The sequence below is a fragment of the Protopterus annectens genome, chromosome 3.part1, assembly GCF_019279795.1.
Source record: "Protopterus annectens isolate FY-2018-M chromosome 3.part1, PAN1.0, whole genome shotgun sequence".
NCBI lineage: Eukaryota > Metazoa > Chordata > Ceratodontiformes > Protopteridae > Protopterus > Protopterus annectens.
Genome location: NC_056732.1, coordinates 1386254027 through 1386274491, shown reverse-complemented (window position 1 = coordinate 1386274491; position 20465 = coordinate 1386254027). Strand labels below are relative to the sequence as shown.

The 20465-nt window shown below is 38.4% G+C and overlaps 1 protein-coding gene across 1 annotated transcript in view; it reads right to left on the bottom strand.

Moving 5' to 3' along the window:
* LOC122797784 (kinesin-like protein KIFC3) overlaps positions 1-20465 on the bottom strand; it is a gene marked incomplete at its 5' end in the record, with an annotated part of 595169 nt that overhangs the window by 244553 nt on the left and 330151 nt on the right. The window contains one exon of the mRNA XM_044066305.1: positions 6359-6470. Within this exon, the coding sequence (XP_043922240.1) occupies positions 6359-6470 (112 nt within the window). The remainder of the gene's footprint in view (positions 1-6358; positions 6471-20465) is intronic.

Here is a 20465-nt window from a genome sequence, read left to right as displayed (position 1 = left end):
CTATAGCTGTGCCAGTGGGGTGTCTTATTGGGGACCTGGGGAGCAAAGGAGCTACCAACCCCAGACTGACTGTGATCTCTGTGTGCACTTAAGGGAAATTGTACTTTACTGTGTGCATTTGTTATCCTTTCTCCTTCCATGAGATGACCTCCCTGGTGTTAGTGGTGAGGATTGAGGCTCCTTGATTGCTGGGCCAGGGCACAGTCGTCACACTTATGTATTATCACAACCAGATTTCTAACAAGAGAAATGGCTCTTTTCTCTCACATTCCCAAGCTGTACAGCTGTTTCTCCTGTTTGAAAAGTGATAATGATAATAAATAAGTACCGTTTATAGAGGGCAACTTATGATGAGTTCCCCATAGTTGCCCTTTGCGCCCTCCCCATTATTTTTAGTGTTGCCAGATTTCTTGCTCATACAGGTTGAGCAGAATGGTGACACTTGATGTGATGTGAACAGTAGTTATATCGCTTACTGGGGGTGTGGGGGTGTGCCATCCCTTTAACTACTTCCCCTTTGGGGACAGCGAGGTAAGTTCTAATGGAAAAAAAATGTCCTGAAACTTTAAATTGCTGCTACTCGTTACATTAGAATTAACTAAATAGTATGTTGTAATAGTAGTAGATCCACATGACAGTGTTCCCTTGCTGCTGTCTACTTCCATAACATAATGCAAATCAGTGTACAGCCATTACATTGCTAACATTTGTTCACATGTACCTTAAAGTCTTTTCACAATGCAGAGTCATTACATATTAATAGCAGTAATAGCAAGTGGAAGGCAGTTGACTGACAAGTAGAATAAGAAAACTACCATGTTCAGGCTGTGCAAGCCACTCTATTTGTTACCAAGAACTGCTGTGATTGAAAGATAGACAGTGGCATAGCTGTCGGTCATCTATACGTTTACAGAAAGTCTGCGATTTTTGTGTCATATTTTGGCTCTGTGCCTCACAAAAATGTTTTCTGATAACCTGCCGTCACCAGTAATGAAAGGCATTAGAGTTTCATACTGCTTACTATTCAGAAAGCACAAGTTGATCTAAGACTACTTCTATTAATGTTTTACTGATTTACAGTAATATGCGTCATACACAGTGTGACAGACTAATAATTACTAGTTCAGACATCCCTTTTAAGGTCACCATAAATATTTTCGGCAAAACATAACAAATTATTGCAGCTTGGAAATCTGGTTGCGATAATACATAAGTGCCTATAATCTATTATGCTCTTTTGCATGTTCAGCTTCCTGTATATGTTTGTTCATTGCTAATTTATTTACTTTGACCTGGGTTGCCACTGATGCAGGATCTGTGCTAGATCAGTTCCCCTACCCAATTAATTAATGAATGAATTGATTCAATAAACTTCTCCATACTCATCCCTTTGTCCTTTCAAGCAATTGCATTTCTCCTCATTAACTGCTTAGCAACACTATGGCACAGATTAAATCCATTACTCTTGGTTCTTGTCCTTCAAATAGCACTTCACATGCATCCAAGGACATTTTTTGTGTCCCCATTACTGTCTTCCTGAATATTCTATGCCTTGAAAGTATAACCAGAATTTTCAGACTGGTAATCTCCTGACAAACTAGAAACAATATGCAGTAAATGTGCAAAACAGGAATAAGATTGCAGGTGAGCTTAATTATAAAACTAATGCTTTATATGGGGTGCAGCCCCTGCTCCCCCATCCTCTGCTACTAATTATAATAGCCTATAGGGACATCACTGCTAAGAGAAAAGGCAAGAAGTTTCAGTTATTTATTAAAGATACACCACAATGGCCTTTTTGCACATGTTTGGGCATGGTTTGGGTGTGATTTCAATGACTGGCAGTGGCTGCTGTCAAAAGAAGGAAATGGCTATGTGCTTAAGTGCTGTCAGTGGCTGACAAGGAGTACAGTTATGCACTAACTAGGACACTAAAATTTAAGCAGTTTGATACTGAATTAACTTTTTAAGCTGTGCTGTCTGCATTCAGAGAAGTGGCTATGGTGAACACACCATCATTATTTGCAGACTGTAAAACATCACCTTTTCACAGAAAGTGCACTTTTTGCATAGCAAAATTCTGAGCCACAATTAAGGATTTCCCTAAAACTTAGATATAGTTTGATGGGTCTCCTAACAGCATATACTGTCAATCATTTAAATGCTTCTCTGTAGTCCATATTTCAGTTTAGGCATGCACAAGTCCACAGTCCTCTCAACGGTCTAGAATTTTGGCAGAATGTCCCTGAGTTTGTCTCATATTTTTGCACGTCTTTGCAAAATCTTTAATTTTTCTGGTAAATAACTACGGATTACAGTGTAATTAATGCAGGATATTCAAGTTTCATACTTCTCATTGTTCAGAAACTGCATCCTGGTACAAAACATGTCTTTCTGTTAACTTTTAAAAAGAAGTAAATCAATGTTGTTGTATCTTTCAGCTTTTCCCAGTTAGGGGTCGACACAGCGGAACTCCGGTCTGCTAATGATTGGCAGCAGATTTGTACGTACCGAGTTGCCAGCTCTGACGCACAACCTTCAATGAAGGTATGCCCATGCACGCATGTCTCCACACAGAAGACACTTTAGCTGAGAATCGAACAGGACAATGTCTTTCTGTGAGGCGACAACGCTACTGCAGCACCACCATATTATCACTAAATAACCATACATGTTACTAATTTAATGCAGAAACATCAGTGGTATTGGTGAACATGCCTGACTGTCAATCAGTTTATTAATCAGATGGGAGGCGTGAGAGGTGGTGTGTCTTTGATAAATAACCATAAAGTTTCTTTTTTTTTTTTTGGCTACTGCTACTGGTACAACTTTGTATTTATGAACAATCAATAGTGTCCTGATAAGAGACAAATTGAAATGGTCCAGGTTCAGTAATGGACCTTTTTCAGAGATTTGATCAAGAAATGAAATAAACAAGCTTCTAAAAGGTCTAAAAAACCCTCAAGGTACTTCAGTAGTACAGCACCCAGAGATACGGCAAAAAAATAAAATAAATTCACAAAGCAGAACAATAAATTTTAAGCACTTTCATTTTTACTTGATAGAACTTCATCAGAAAACACAATACAATAAAAACACAGCATTCTGAAACCTAATACAGGATATGACATGAATGTAAACCAACCAATAAAATAAGTCAATCAATTAAACAATTAAAAACAAAATCACTTTTTTAAAGAAACACATGTAAAGATAAGAATGTTTCCATTTGAAAAGTTCTTAAATTACTTTGTATTTCAGAAAACTTTTCACAGAAGTTGTATCATTTAAACCAGGGACAACATCCACCCTCAAAAAAACTTGCCACTTAAGTTCAAGATATTCTAAATAATTATTGAAACTGGTCAACAAAATAATGCTAATCTACTTTCTCCATCACAAAAAAAGAAAATTTATGAAAGTCCCTGCAGCACAAACTATGTCTGACCAAAGTATTACTGGTATTTGTTTTTTCTTTATAGCTAATACATGTTCCCTAATTCTGAAGGCTAACCTTCTAACAGTTTTGCCAACATAGAAACTGTTAAAGTTGCACCAATCCTTCACTTCTACAGTGAAATATATCTTTAGCTACTAAGGTATAATTTAAATGCTTAAAATGGTAGCTACTAGAACACTAAATAAATCTACAAAAACGGCAGCGATGACAGAGGAAAGTACCTACAGAATCACTGGTCATTACTGTTTTCCTTATTAGTGTGCTCTAATATTTATTTTAAATCCCTAGTCTTTTTATGAATAAGCATAGGTTTATTTCCAGCTACCTTAGCCACTTCTTGATTCCCCAAAATGACTTTCCAATTTTTTTTAATTATTCTGTGAACTTGAGGACCATCAGTACTAATCGAAATACGGAAGGAACAAGTCTCATCAGCATCAGTACTGTTGTTATCCTTAGGTGTAAACCCTGAGAAAGGTAGAGGGGGGACTTTACTCCTGCTATTACCCACTAGTTCATTAGAAATGGTTCTTAATTTAACTTCTGGATAACCTCTTTGCTTGAACATGCTAGTAAGTACATCAGTTTTAACTAAAACATCAGAATCATCACTAATAAGACAGCTAAGCCTAATAACATGTCCTCTAAAATATTTAATTTCATAAATAATGGGTTAAAACAGTTCCCTATTAGCTGACTGAAGATGCATTCTCTGGAATGCGTCTTGATCGAACTCTATAGCGCGAAACAGCAAAATACCGAAGCAGCATATAAACAAATTCTTTCCCTGTGAAAGAAATTGCTTGGCTGCCTTCGGTATTTTGCCTTCTTTGTTACTATAGTGCAGTCTCGGAGTTGATATATTTAAGTAGGGGGGTGTGGGGCACAGCCCCCCATGTTGGGGGGTATGGGGGTGAACCCTCCCACATTAGAAATAGTTTGTGGTGTGCGTGTGTTGTGTGTGTGTTTCTCGGAACAGCAGTTTTTTTTCCCAGGGGAAAAAATTGCTGTTCTGAGTGTTTGAGATTGTAAGCTTTCACTTACATTGGGGCGATGAATCAGCGTTCGCTTTTCTAAGTGTTCGGTGATTTAATATAGACCCATTAAAACTACCAAAGTGCAGATAGTTGTTGGTAAAAGTATCTTTCCTATAAATATTACTAGTAAATCTTCTTTCTTCAACTTCAAGAGTAACTAGAATGTCTAAGAAGTTGACAGTTTTACCTACAGCATTTATTTCAAATCTTAACCAACTAATACTACTATTAATCTGCACTAAAGTTTGGTGAAATAATTCCTGATTACCTGTCCAAATAAAAAAAAAAATCAATGTACCTTTTATAATAAGTAATACATTCAAAAAGTGGTACCTTTACTAAATATTCTATTTTCCACCAAACACATAACTAAATTAGCAAATGCCTCCATCAGTGGCCTTCATCGCTACACCACTGATTTGTTGGTATATGCCTTTTCAAATTGGAAAAAGTTGTTGTTCAGAACTAATTCCAAAAGCTGATATGCAATGCTAATATCAAGCACACTAAATTAAATATATTTATTTAAATAGAGCCTCTCAAATTCTAAATCATTTTCTTGATCAATAGAAGTAAATAAAGAGTTTGCATTAACTGTGCAAATAAATTGCTCACTCCCAGTAAAAATATATTTTAGTTGATCTAAAAATATCCATGAATCCTTAAAATAATACTATTTTTCACTATAGGACAGAAAATGGCATCAAGATATGTTGCAATGGCAACTGTTTTACTTTTGGAGTGAACACAATGGGTCTGAAAGATGGTTTGTCTTTATTCTTATGGATTTTTGGTATGCCAATTAGCATACCTAATTGTGGCTGTCAAAAGACAAAAATTCAAACAGTTCTAAAGAAATATAACCCTGATATAACATATCAAACAATGTTGAATCAACGAAATTCGAATATTTTAATACTGCATCCTTGGATACTTTCCTATAACTCGCAACATTGGAAAGTAATTCCAACATTGAGCTGTTATAATCAGTTACTTCCATAATAAACAGCCCATTCCCCTTACCTGCCTTCATGTACCTAAACCTGGAGTACCTTGTAAGTTGCTTAAGAGCTTTTTGTGCATCATTGCTTAAGTTAAAAAATGGCTTAACTATGCATTTTATGTACTTATCATTTCTAAATAAGTTATACAAATCAGCTTCACATGTTTTTGAAAAAAAACATTTAAGGTATTAGTTAGTGGGGCACTTGGAGCATTGCCAGTATTCCCAGACCCATGAGGTTTAAGTTGGAGTACTGGGTAAGTTCTTGCAATTGTGTAAACAGATGAAAGCTAAGGCACTGGAATGTTAGGCCAGAATTTTATAAGCAAGTGCACATTACAAGGTGTCTGCAAACTCATTTTGAAATAATTTCCTGCTTGTAATGCATTTAACACATGCTCCACAGTACATATAGAAATAAGGTTACTGACACTTCTTTATCTTTTTTGTTGAAACACTGCAAATATACAATGTTATCATTGATCAGCAACAGATTAAGTAACATGAATGCGCTGCTTACTCTGGAATTATCTGTAGATACTTGCAGAAGGGAGAACAGTGACTTTAAAAGCATGTTGGATTTCAAGGCTATCACAGACAAACTGCCAAAGCTATGCTTTCTTCCCTGAATACTGTTTATATGATATGTAAATGTGGTATACGTACATCTAGTTAAAGAACCTCACACAGTGTAGTTCTGCGTATATCAGCTGTGTAGCCCTACTTAAGTAAATTATAAAAGATACTTCAGATCCACTGCATGGTCCCATACTGTTACTCTGTTGCGCAGATCTAATCTGCATTAGCAATGCAATTAATTGAATGTCCTGCACAGAAACTAGAAGCTCCAATTCTCACCTTTCAGTTCAACTAGCTGGTCATGATACTTCTTCCTCAGTACCATCTCTCGCCTATACTTCTCCAGTAGATCTCTGTTAACTTCAGAAGCCTGGCTCACCACTGTGGAGATCTGCAGGTGTGATTAGAATACATGTATTACTACTAAGGTCATTCTTCTGCACTGCCACCACTCTCTCACAGTGCAAAGAGAATAACAAAATATGTTAACATAAGCCGTGATCACTGGAAAAATAAATGCATCTGACAACTGTACTCCAATCAGAATCATTAATACTCTGGCAGATCATCACAACAAACATCATTCAAGAGTTACCATAAAGAATTGCATCAGTAGAAGCTAGTTAACGATTGTAGGCCATCACACTCAAGCAAATACTGGGATTTATTACACCATCAGGTATTTCTGCACTGTTCAAGGACAGTACGTCATTAACACTATGACGTTTGCAATAGGATGATACATCATCAGAATCCTGGACTTACTGTATGTCATTACATCATTAACACTAATCAGACAGATACTATGTAACGATTACATCACCAACACATTCAAAACCACTGCAGGATATTATATTATATTATATTATATTATATTATATTATATTATATTATATTATATTATATTATATTATATTATATTATCTTTACCTCCAACAGTCAATAAGCAGTACCATGTAATGTACTATGTAAATACAGGATTCCTGACTGGTTAATGAACCACACACACAGTGATTGTAGTGCACAATAACAGTGACAGAGGCAATGACATTACTTTTCTTAATATGTCATTGTATAATGGTAATAATGCACTCCTGGTATGTACATAATAATGTCATTTCACCTCATGCTATGACACACCATAGGAATTGGACTTTCATGTCAGTTTTCACAACAGACTGCAAGATGTAATTAATGCAACTAAACAAAAGAAAGAATGGAGGAATCAGTGCAGAGGGAGACTTTAAGGACATTGTCACAACTATTGAAAATTCACACTTTATTATTTACAATTTGATTAACAGAATAGTAGCAGAACATTTTACTAGGGCTGAAATGTTTACAAGAAGAGTGAATTTAGGATATCTATTGGACAGTAGCAATGTTAGGTACTTGGTGAGTGAAGTTTGTCTTTATAAAAAAAGGTATTTACAACCCTACATTTGTGGGAGCACAATCAACTTTTGAAAGCATGTGGATAATAAAAATAACAGACCAAATTGTCTCTCAATGTGAGAAGTCTTGCTATACAGCATGAAAAAAAGAGATGTGAGATATATGAAACCTGAAAAGAAAAGGAGGACTGGTGATAATGCAGAAACTAGACTGTGTAGCACCAGCTATGGACTTGATTTTGATGGACAGTAGTTTTTATAAGTGAGTTACTTTAGGAAAGTAAATATTACCAGGTGTCAGGTGGAGGAAATGGGGGTATACTGGCCCCCTTTTTCAGATTTAGTTAGAAAAAAATTGTTTTATAAAAGTTAAAGTTATTTAAGAACTTGAAATACTATATCTGGTTCAGTGATGAATCATTTTTATTTGGGATGATGGCAGCGTGATTTTAATGAGTTCATACCACTCAGTTTACCACCATCTTTGGTATAATTTATTTCTTTCAATGTTCAAGTTAGCTTTGACAAAGAGAAATGTTTCCATCTGATAATTACATGGAGTTAACATTCACAATATATGAAAAATGTTGGTACAAGCCAAATGATTAAACTTTTACAGGCTCACAATGTTCTGAAACTGGTATAGAAGAACTGAAAATATGTTTTTGAAAAGAGGTTATGGTGTGTAGACTTCTTTACTTCTAGCATTAGGAACAATTTTAGAACAATGGCATAGTAAATGCTCTCCTGTTTTTAGTAATGTCACTACCATGGTATTTAATGACTTTAACCAAAGACACAGCAACACAGTAATATATTTAACGTTAAAGCCATTATTCGAAGTAACTGGAAGAGTTTAATAGACAACGAAGAATTATTTAGAGTAACAGGTAAGTCCTTTTTTATTTTTATTTTCTCTTTTTTTTTTTGATAAGAGGGCTCCAAACATGCTGTTAGAACAGTGCTATAATAGATATTTTGCTATTACTATTGCAAACAAGCCTAAAGGTACCTTACAGTTACTGCAGGTGCATATCAGTTCCAGGGCTGGCATATAATCATTTGGAAAGAAGTTGTGGTTTGAAAAGGCATTGCAACTGCAAATGTTGTGGTATAGTATATAGTGCAAACTATGCTGTGAATGTGTGTTTTCTGAGAAAAAACTAGATTATGGAAAGAAACAAAATCACTTCACCAAAATTAGTGTCAGTTAAGTTCAAAGTCTGTTTCAGTGTGTGTGTGTGTGTGTGTGTGTGTGTGTGTGTGTGTGTGTGTGTGTGTGTGTGGGTGTATGCGCATGTGTGAGACAGAGAGAGAGAGAGAGCAAACCAAAAAAAAGTGTTGAAGACCAAGTCATGTCTTGCTATAAAAATAATAAAGTTTTGAGGTTTTATCATTTATAATCACTAATGCAAGCCTAGGGTATAGAGTTTGTATAGCTTTTTTATATACTTAGGATTCTACCATGCAAATATGTGTCCCAGATATGTACTCCACACTCTCCAGTGGAAAAGAGGTGTCCTGCAAATGCTACACTGTCATCATCATCATCATCATCATCATCCCTTCCTCATTCCATTTGCAGTAGTTGCTTGAGCTGCCCACTAACTTTGAGTCACCTTGACATACACTTATTTTCTGTTAACCAAAACATCTATCTCACAAAGATTCTTTGTTTAGCTAGAATGACAGATTACACATAACTTCTTGTTTTTTCTTGTCTGGATTTAACAAATCTCCATACACATCTTTTGTATTGTAATTTATTGTTTAATTAAATGTCAGAATAGTCTTTCTGATCATTATCTTCCCTGCTATAAAGCAAGACATGACCTGGTCTTCTACAGTTCCAGGTGTCTGTCTTTCTCTCTTTCTTTCTCTCCCCCCCCCCTCTCTCTTTCTCTCTCTATCTCTCATTCACAAATACACAACAGACACACACACACACACACACACACACACACACACACAAAATGTCTGGCTCTAAAATGTAGTCATGAGAAACATTTGAGCTGCATATTTTTTTCTACATTAGCATTTCTCAAGTTTCTTTTTGGCCATTTGGAAATAAATTATGTATTTCCCTTTCTAGGCACAAGGGGATACATAAGCACTGTATCTAACATCAGTAACTTAATTACAGAAGACATGCTCATGCCTGCTGTGATTATATGGACAAGTGCCAGCAGAGCCAGCTGGAGTTTTGTAAAGAATGCTATGTCCTGTGAATATCAACATGCTTTATACAAGATGCTTGTGTTACAAATGTATTAGAACTGTATCTCATTTGTATATCAAACTGATTTGTACAGATGCTTGTGCTGAAAATGTATTTGTGAGGGTTGGTTGTATTAAAATGTATGAACAGGGCACCCTGCTAAAATGAAAAGAAATGTACATGTATTATTGCAACTAAATTAAATACATATGTTTTAATAGAGGACACTGGAATAGCAAAGTTTAACTTTAAAAAAATAAGGGAAATGTAAATGAGCTATTAAATCATTGAAAGGCACTCCACTGTGCTGAATAGCACCGGAGACACTGAGTCTAGGAAAGAGCCTTTGTCCATTAGCTCAGTGAAAAGAGAGGAGGCCCTAGCCACTGACATAAACATCTGGATGTGTATTGTGGCTGTCTGTGCTAAATTCCTGTCTCACCTTCAAAGGGGAATAGTGTGAGAACCTAGAGTCAGGTGACTAGATGAGGTCATTTTGCCAGCCCTCTTGGAAATTATATTTTAGATATTAAAAAGAGAAATCTTGGACGATTGAATATTTTGTTTTGGAAGCCTGAATAGCAAGACCCTCACCCATAGCATTTTGCATTACAGCAGTAAGTAACTTAACTAGGGAACAGTAAAATTCTCTTAGATTCAGTCAGAAATATAGTGAAATTTAGTTTAGATAGTGTTTTTCTTTATTAGTATGAGTCTGTTCATTAATGTTAATTTCAAAATTTTCGGTGATTTGAACTCTGTGGTTTACACACCAAAACAGACTCAGAAGGAAAAAAAAACACAAGCAAATAATACAAAACAGGAATCCAGGCACCTCAAAGCTGGAAGTAATCCAATAATCCAAGTTATAGTTTAAAAACCTTTTAATGTAAGTGCTTTTGTTCACATAAATAAAATGAACTTCTTCAGACAAATAAAAGGCATTCAAAAGAACATTTAAATACATTTCCTGATTCGTGACATCACAAACCCACCCGAAGAAGTCATGTGATTATCAAGTCATATGATCAAAAAATTCACATGATTCATTCACAAACATATTATTATTCTTGTTTGATGTAAAAAAAAAAAAAAATATATATATATATATATATATATATATATATATATATATATGTGTGTGTGTGTATGTGTGTGTACATGTATATATATATATATATATATATATATATATATATATATATATATATATACATATATAAATATGTTAACATATAAACAGGAATAAACACCATAAATGTTGGTGTTCTTATTCATTATCTTAAAAGTGACTTTAATTTCAAGATACATTTCAAAGAGCAACAGTCATTTAGTCCAGGATATGAGTATGCATTTAGCCTTAATTGCCACAAAAGCTCATGCTCCTCTAACCTCAAAGTCCACGGACCTCCCCCCCCATAATTGGGTACTATTTGCTCAATTACTAAGTATTTAAACTGGTGACTTGGTTCATTCATTATGTGCCTAGCCAAAGCGTTCATAGTATTCTGTTCATTTATACTATATTGATATTTGCAAATTCTTTGTTTAAAGTGTCTCTCTATTTTCCTCACATATAAGCAGACACATGCCTGGCACTGTGCAAGGTAGACTACCCGTTTTGTGTTGCAGTCAAATTTCCCCTGCACCTCATATTGTTCACCCAGGACAGTAAATGTTGATGTTAACTGTATAAATTTACAATAGGGGCATATACCACATTTCTTCATACCTTTTTTGGGTATATAAGGTTTCACATTCCTTTCCAGGATAGATTTGATGTTGGGCCCCCTTCTATATGTAACTTTAGGTTTAGCCATTAATTTGGTCCTGAGCATAGCATCTTCATTTATAAGGGCCCAGTTTTTAATCAAGATGTTCCTGACGGCACCTGCATCTTTAGAAAAAGTTGTTATAAAACTAACATTAAATTCATTTTCTATCCTAGGATTCATGTCTATTATGGTATTAACCATCTCCCCATTCCATTCCATTATGTTCCTATTCAAAATGGGTTTAAAATGGCTCATCATTCTCTTCCTTTCCACTTCAACCATGATGTCATCCAAAAAACTAGATGGATAACCCCACTTAAGGAATATGTTTCTCAAGTTTTGACATTCATTGTCAAAATCCTGGTTAAGGGAATTCATCCTGGCAGCTGTCATGAGCTGCCCTTTCACCACTGCCTGCTTTTGATCTACAGGATGGTTACTGGTGAAGTGAAGAAAATCATTAGAGTATGTGGATTTTCTGTGTATGCGGGCTACATATCTATTATTTACATTATCCTTGTTCAACTTCACATCTAGATAGGCCATTTCATGTTCACCAAAATTAAATGTAAATTGTAGAAAGGATGTCATGTTTGACATTTCATCTAACAATTGGTTAACTGTTTCGAAATTACCTTTTATTAACAGAAACATGTCATCCAAAAACCATGTATACCATCTCACATTGTTCCTGAATGTGTCATTGGGAAACAAAAATGTCTTTTCCCAAAAGGCCATGATGGTATTTGCAAAGCTGCCCCCACAGGGTGAACCCATAGTAACCCCGCTTTTCTGCAAATAATTCTTATTAAATAGAAAAAAATTATTTTCCAAAATTAGTTCTAATAGGCCCTCTGTTAGGTTCATTTCGTCCCCATCTACACCTTTCTCCAGCAAGAATTCTCTCACCCAACTAATACCCAGAGCTTGTGGTATTGCAGTATATTGATCCTTGACATCTATCATCTGGAAACCAAATTCTGAATTATACTCAACTTCATTCAATGCCTGTAAAAAACCCCAAGAATCCTTACAAATTTGAGATTCGGTGGCAAGATATTTCTTTAGCATTCCGTCCACCAGTTTAGCACAGGCATTATCTATTTACTTTTTTGTTAGCTTAGTTTTTTTTAATTTTATTTTAACATTTGTTTTTACTGGGAAAGTCCGACTTGGAATGAAGCCAATTTTCAGTGGAGGCCCAGGGAGAAACACTCCAGATGCATGTCTTTGTAATGTGGGAGGAAACTAGAGCACCCGGAGGAAACCCACATGAATGTAGGGAGGACATGCAGACTCCACACAGAAGGCACCCCAGCCAAGAATTGAACTGGAGAACCTCTTCCTGTGAGATGACAATGCTACTGCTGCACCACTGCGCAGTCCATAGTTAGTCAGGTAGAGCAGGCAAGGATGTCAGAGAGGACTATGGCAAGCTGACAATGAATCAGTTGGCTGAGATGTGCCAAGACAAATGACTGGTGCATGCCAACCTGACTAAAGTGGAAATGACTGCACCCTTAATCACAGCAACATCACAGACCAGCAACCAGAAAGACAATCAGATTAGCATTGGGGATGTACAGCTCTCAGAAACAGGACAGTTCAAATTTTCCTTAAGAGGACTTCAAAATCCTTCCGGAGTTAAAGAGACATGAACTGGACTCCAAACGTTTAGAATTAGAATCAGCAGAGAGACTGCGGCATTTGGAAGTCAAAGTAGAATTAGTAGAGAGTCTGCAGCATTTGGAATCTGAAGAAAAAGAAAGGCAAAGGCAACATGAAAATGAAATGCTGGCACTTCACCAGGGTCGCAGAGGCAATGGGGAAGGGAGTAACCATACCCAAGATGCAATAAAGGTCAGTGAACGTCTTCCTCAGTACCAAAAGAGTATGTAAACAGTATAATGTTGACCTAGAGCTCTGGGTACTGTTTCTGATCCCCTTAGTCTGTGACTAAACTGTAACTGCTGTTTCTAAATTGTCTGATACTGATTGTTAAGATTATGCTAAAATTAAGCACTCTTTATTAAAATGTTTTACGTTAATACCTGAAGCATACAGAAAAAAGCTTTGTGAGCATAAACGCAAGGCAGATGAAAATGTATGTGATTATTTTGCTGAACTAAGCACTTATTTTTATAGTGGGTGAGTGGGTATCAGGTCACCACTTTGCAAGGGCTGGCAGACTTTTTGGTGAGGGAACAAGCCCTTAGCACTTTGCCTGAGGACATGAGAATCTGGTTGGCAGACAGAGAATGGAACTCTGCAGATGGGTTGGTGAAAAAAGGAGACCTATACGAAGCAAGCAGGGCATCACTGAACAGGAAAGGGATAGCCAGTGCTGCACATGAATATAAGGAAACCCATGGTGGGCAGCCTAAACAGCCCCAACACAATCTACCAGTAACGGGGGAAACCACTAGTTCAGGTTATGATGAAACAATGCACTGCCAGCCCAGCTGTCTGGAATTTTGTAAATAATTATATGTCATTTGTGAATATCAACAACTTGTTTGTACAGACATCTGTGTTGATAAAGGTTTGCAAAATGCTTGTGTTTCAAATAGATCCACAGAGTGTCCTACTGGAAAAGAACAGAAATGTACATGCACTATTGTAACTGTGTAAATGTATATATTTTAACAGTGGAAACTGGGATACAGGAGGTTAACCTCAGTCTAGTAAATTTAAGAAAAAAAAAAGCTGAAGTTAAATTACTTTATGGCAGCAAGGAGACACAAAGTCTGTGCTGAGAAGCTTTCTGTATTGTCTTGGAAGAGTGTTATTGTGTTATGACGTCCAGTCTCTGCCAAAGATTTGAGGAAAAGCCCTACTCTGTGTATTTGAAAAGGTAGATGCTAAATACTGCCAGATTCCAGCAGTTGGGGTTTCATTTGGGATAGAGTCAGATTACAAGAAATTATGTCATTCTGCAAGCTATCCCAGTAGTAATATTTGAGATATTAATTTGAGAAATCTCTGAGAGAGACACAGCATTCTGTACTCTGCCTCTGATCTGACAGCATCAAGATCCACTCACCTGCCATGCTCTTAAGTAAGTTAACTAGGGAATAGTAATTCTCTTAGAAATAGTAAGGAATATAGAAATCTTAGTTTAGATATTTTTCTTCTTTTATTTGAGACTGTCCTGCAAAGTTGTTTTAAATATTTCCTGCGATTTTGAACTCTGATGTCACTGTAAATATATATTTAGTACTGTCTTATTATTTTACTATTTATTATTAAATATATTTAAACATTTCATTGTGGCTAATCTGTCTAGCTATATTTAAGTTCTGAGAGTACTTTGAAATGTATTTGGTGACACTTTGTTGGCAACTCCTAATAGCCTTGCTGTTGGTCAAATTACCATTTGTATTAATGGTAACATTACACAGCAAAATTAGACACCCTTTGCTAAGGACCTTAAAGTAGCTGATAAGAGGTTCTGGTGGCAGTGATAACTACCTTATAGTCTGGACAGAAGGTGGGACCCCTACTGAACCTGTGACAGCCTTTCCCAGGTACGTGTTTGTAAAACAAATCTCCAAGTGTGTGTGTGTGTGTGTGTGTGTGTGTGTGTGTGTGTGTGTGTGTGTGTCAGCTATATGGGCAGGGACACAAAGCACTGATTGGACAGAGAGGGTGTTGGAGGACTTGACTTAGAACCCTGGCTAAGTACTCAACTCTATAGCTGTGCCAGTGGGAAGTCTTATTGGGGATCTGGAGAAAGAGAGAGAAACCAGCCTTGGACTGACATAGTCTCTGTGTGCTCTTAATGGAAATTGCATTTGATGCAGAGAGCTGCATCTGGAAATAATGTGTGTGCACCTGTCATCCTCCCAATGTATGTCCCCCACTGGTGCTAGTGGTGAGGACTGAGGATCCTTGATTACTGGTCCAGTCATGGAGTATCACACAGGTCCATGGCCAGGATCAAGGGTTAAATGTTTTAAATGTAACTAGTGGAGCCATGTAGAATATAGATATCCATGGAGGCAAGATAGAGAACAAAAGGTGTGGGAGCCAGCAAGTGGGAATAACAGAATGCCAGTTGTCTGGAGACAATAGGGGTACTAAACTACCTGCAGAGTTTATATCCAATCTTGATGGATGGAAAACAGGCCACTGCCAAAAAAGACACAGCCTTTGCTATAATCATTGTGAAGCCTGCAATGGTTAAAGAGGACCATAACTTGCTTAGGCAGTCCACTCCAGTTAGATCTTTAGGAGGGATCCCATTCCAAATGCCTTTGGTCAGGGTTCACCTTGACTGAGACAGTGGAAAAGAAGCAAGCAAGTAGGTGTGTTTGAGGATATCCATGCAGATGTCATGATAGGGAATGGTTTTGATAATGTAGTACCTTGCGTGCATGCAGTGACACACAGTAAGGCTTGGGGACAGGCATGTGTGTCTGATAGCCTGGGGGAGACCCAGACAGACCACACACCTGAAGCCAGGACTGGTAATGTGGCTACTTCAGAAATGGAGCTACCCTGCAGCAGTGAAACTGACAGTGAGCCACAGCTGCTGGTGGGTACTGATGTTCCCTTGGACAGAGTGACTTCAAGGGTGAATAGTAGTACCCAGGCTGACAGGCACCACTATCAGAGGATACCAGACTTCCTGCGGAAGAGGAGCTGGGAAGAGTTACAAAAAGAGAGTTGAGACAGGCTTAGCTCTCAGACCTTAAACTAAGAGGCTTGAGGGAGGTAGCTAGAGAGGTACCTGATTCTCAAGGAAGAGGGGATTCTATATATGAAACAAAAGATTACTGTACAGAGAGTAGACCCCTGAGGGAGGGCTAGAAGGTGAGGTAATACAGCAGTTGATAGTGCTCAGAGCCTACCATCTGGCACTTCTAGCCATAGCCCATGATATTCCCTTTGTAGGTCATATGGGCATAAAGTGTACCAAGAGAAGCATTATGCAAAACTTTTATTGTGTTGGGATTGCCAGGAATGTAACAGGGTACTGCAGGACCTGTGAGCAGTACCAAAACGTAGGCAAGGCAGGAGACAAGAACAAAGCTCCTTTGATGGTTTTGCCTGTGACTGAGGAGCTGTTTCAGAGGGTAGCTATGGATATTATGGGGCCTCTGGGTATCCCAAGTTCCACAGGGAGGAAGTATATCCTAGTGGCAGAAGATTACACTACGAGATGCCCTGATGTGGTGGTTCTGTCCTCCATGGAGGCAGAAAAGGTGGTAAATGCTTTGCTAGAGATTGTCATCAGGGTAGGTTTCCCAAAAGAAATACTGACTGATAGGTGCCAATTTCAGGTCAGACCCACTGTCTTGTCTGTGGGACCACTGAGGGGTGAAGCACATAAAGACAACCCTATACCATCCCTAGACTAATGGTCTTGTGGAGAGGTTAAACTATAAAATAAAGACCATGCTACAGGCATTTGCAGACCAGTTTAAGAGAGAGAGGGAAAATATTTGCCCCATCAATTGTTTTCTTACATGGAGGTGCCATAAGAATCCATAAGTTTTTCACCCTTTGAGTTGTTGTATGGGCATAGGATGAGGGGACCCTTAGATTTGATTCATGATGAGTGGGAGGGTGAGTGTGAATCTCACAAGGATTCTGTTGTGGCATATGTCCTAAACCTAAAGACAAGGCTCAGGAAGCTTATGGGCTTGGCCCATGAGAACCTGGTAGGAGCCCAACAGTAAGAAACAGGTCTGATATGACAGGAATGCTCGAGCCAGAGGGTATGCTGTGGGACACTAGGTAATGGTGCTTATTTCTGTCAGACACAATAAGCTGCAAGCAGCTTGGGGGGACCCTTCAAAGTCATAAGGAAGATCAGTGATGTTAACTACATGGCAGAACTGCTAGGCAGGAGGCAGGAGCACAGATTGTACCATGTAAACATGATGAAGCCTTACCATGACAGGGCTTGAGGTGAGTATTTGCAGTGGGTGGCAGAAGGAGTATGAGGTGGATCTGGTGACTGATCTCTTCAGTGAGGCTCAAACTGACACCTCAGTGGAAAAGGTAGCAATGTCCCAGCAGCTATCCCCTACCCAGGTTCAAGAAATCCAAGCAGTGTTACAGGATTTTGTGGATATGTTCACTGGGAAACCAGGGTGAAGGCTGCACCCACCTGGAAAAGCACAATGTGGATACAGGGCCCCAAAGACCTATCAAACAGAACCCTTACAGGGTGTATGAGTGAGTTAAACAGACTCTGAGGGAGAAGATACAGGAGATGTTGGAACTGGGAGTAATCTAGGAGTCCAGTAATCCCTGGACCTCCCCAATGGTGCTGGTACCAAAGAAGGATGGCAGCACCAGATTCTGTGTGGACTGCAGGAAACGAAATAGTTACACAGAGTCAGATGCTTACCACATGCCTAGGACAGGTGAAGCCCCTAAAGCAGCTTGGTGGGGTTAAGTATCTGACCACTACTGATCTTACCAAGGGCTACTAGCAGGTGCCCTTGACTCCCAAAGCTAGACAGAGGTCAGCCTTTGTGACTCCTTTTGGCTTGTATGAATTCACAAAGATGCCCTTTGGGATGAAAAATGTCCCAGTAACTTTCCAGAGACTGGTAGATCATATCCTAGCAGGGGCAGGGGATCATGCCCTTTCTTACATGGATGATACTGCCATATCCTCGCAGGAGATCACGCCCTTGCTTACATGAATGATATTGCCATCTACAGCCATTCTTGGCAAGAGCACTTTCAGCATGTCAGGGGGGTACTGGAGAGACTGCAGAGGGCAGGGTTGACCATTAAGTCCAGTAAGTGTCAGGTGGGTATGGCAGAGGTCTCCTATCTGAGACATAGAGTGGGGAATGGTAAGATCAGGCCAGAACCTGCCAAAGTGGACACTATTCAAGCATGGCCTGCCCCTGTTACTAAAAAGCAGGTGAGTGCATTCTTAGGGACAGCGGGGTACTATAGAAAGTTTGCCCCCAATTATAGTACCATAGCTGCTCCCTTCACAGATCTGACAAGGAAAAACAGGCCAGATAAGGTAGTGTGGACCCCAGCATGTGAGCAGGCATTCCAGAAGCTTAAAGAAACTTTGAGAGGATCCCCTGTGTTAGCCTGTTCAGACTACAGCAAAGAATTTGTTGTGCAGGTGGATGCTTCAAACCTTGGGGTGGGGGCTGTACTTAGCCAGGTTTCTTCAGAGGGAGATGAGCACCTGTTGGTATATATTAGCCACAGACTCCAACCCAGGGAGGAATGTTATGCAGCTGTAGAAAAGAAGTGTCTAGCCATAGTATGGGCACTGCAGAAACTTCAGCCTTGTCTGTATGGAAAATAATTCACTGCAGTTACAGACCACAATCCTTTAACATGGCTACATAGAGCTAGCCAGCAAAATGCCAAGTTATTAAGGTGGAGCTTAGGATTGTAGGTATATGGCATGACAGTACAACACCATGGTGGGGTCAGCAAAGCCAATGCAGATGGGCTCTCAAGACAGGGAACTGGGTAAAATATTCCATGACAGGCTTATTTCTCTCAAGCCACATTTCTGAAAGGTCACCTGAAAAACTTGCTTGCGTCTTTGAGGGGGGAATGGGATGTATTGGTATGGGCAAGTGCCAGTATAGCCAGCTGGAGTTTTGTAAAGAATGATATGTCCTGTGAATATCAAACTGATTTATACTAGATGCTTGTGTTGCAAATATATTATAACTGTATGCCATTTGCATATCAAACTGATTTGTACAGATGTTTGTGCAGAAAATGTATTTGTGAGGTACGCTTCTGTTAAAATGTATCAACAGTGCACCCTGGTGAAATGAAAAGAAATGCATGTGTATTATTGCAACTGAATTAAATGTATATGTTTTAATAGAGGACACTGAGATAGCAAAGGTTAACTTTAAGAAAAATAAGGGAAATGTAAATGAGCTGTTAAATCACTAAAAGGCACACCATAGTGCTGAAGAGGACCAGAGACGTTGGGTCTGGGAAAGAGCATTTGTCCATTGACTCAATGAAAAGAGAGGAGGCCCCAAGCACTGCCATAAACATTTAGATGTGTGTTGTGACTGCGCTAAATTCCTTTCTCAGCTTCAAAGGGGAATACTGTGAAAACCTAGAGCCAGGTGACCAGATGAGGTCATTCTGCCAGCCCTCTTGGAAATTATATTTTATAAAGTAGAAAGAGAAATCTCAAAGTATTGAGTATTTTGCTTGGGAAGCCTGACTAGAATGGCCCTCAATCACATCATCTTGCCTTGCAGTAGTAACATAATATAGGGAACAGTAAAATTCTCTTAGATTCAGTCAGAAATATAGTGAAGCTTAGTTTAGAGAGTGTTTTTCTTTATTTGTATGAGTCTGTCCACCAATGTTAATTTCAATATTTGCTGTGATCTGAACTCTGTGGTTTACTGTAAATATATACTCAATATTTTCATGGTCTTTTATTATTTATTATTAAATATATTTAAAATGTTTATTGTGGCTGGTCCTTGTAGAAAGTATCTAACCTTTAAGAGTACTCATATTTATTTGGTGACGCAGTGTGGGCCACTCCAGAAGGCCTAGCCACATTGGTGAACTACTAGCATTTGTATTAGTATTAATATTACCCAGTAAAATTGGACACCCTTTGTTAAGGGCCTTAGAGTAACTAGTTGGGAAGTATCTGGTGGCGGTGATAACTACCCTATAACCTGGGCAGAAGAGGGCATAGCTAGTAAACCTTTGCCAGCCTTTCCCGCGTGCGCGCACGTGTGTGTGCAAATCAAATCAATTCAACCTTCTGAGTCTGAAATTTATCAAGTTGTCTACGGAATTGTACCACATAAGCCAGCCCCATATCTGTCACTTGCCATCTTTTTCTTATACAGCTGTTAGACGATCTCTGTCAGCAAGGATACGAATATCCCTGTCAGTTGCTGTAAATTGTGTGGATGCAATTATGTCACATGCCCTATTCACTTTCTCAAGTCTCTAAGAACTATCTCTAGATCACTATTGTCCTAGTCAGTGATAAAGATCACATGAATACA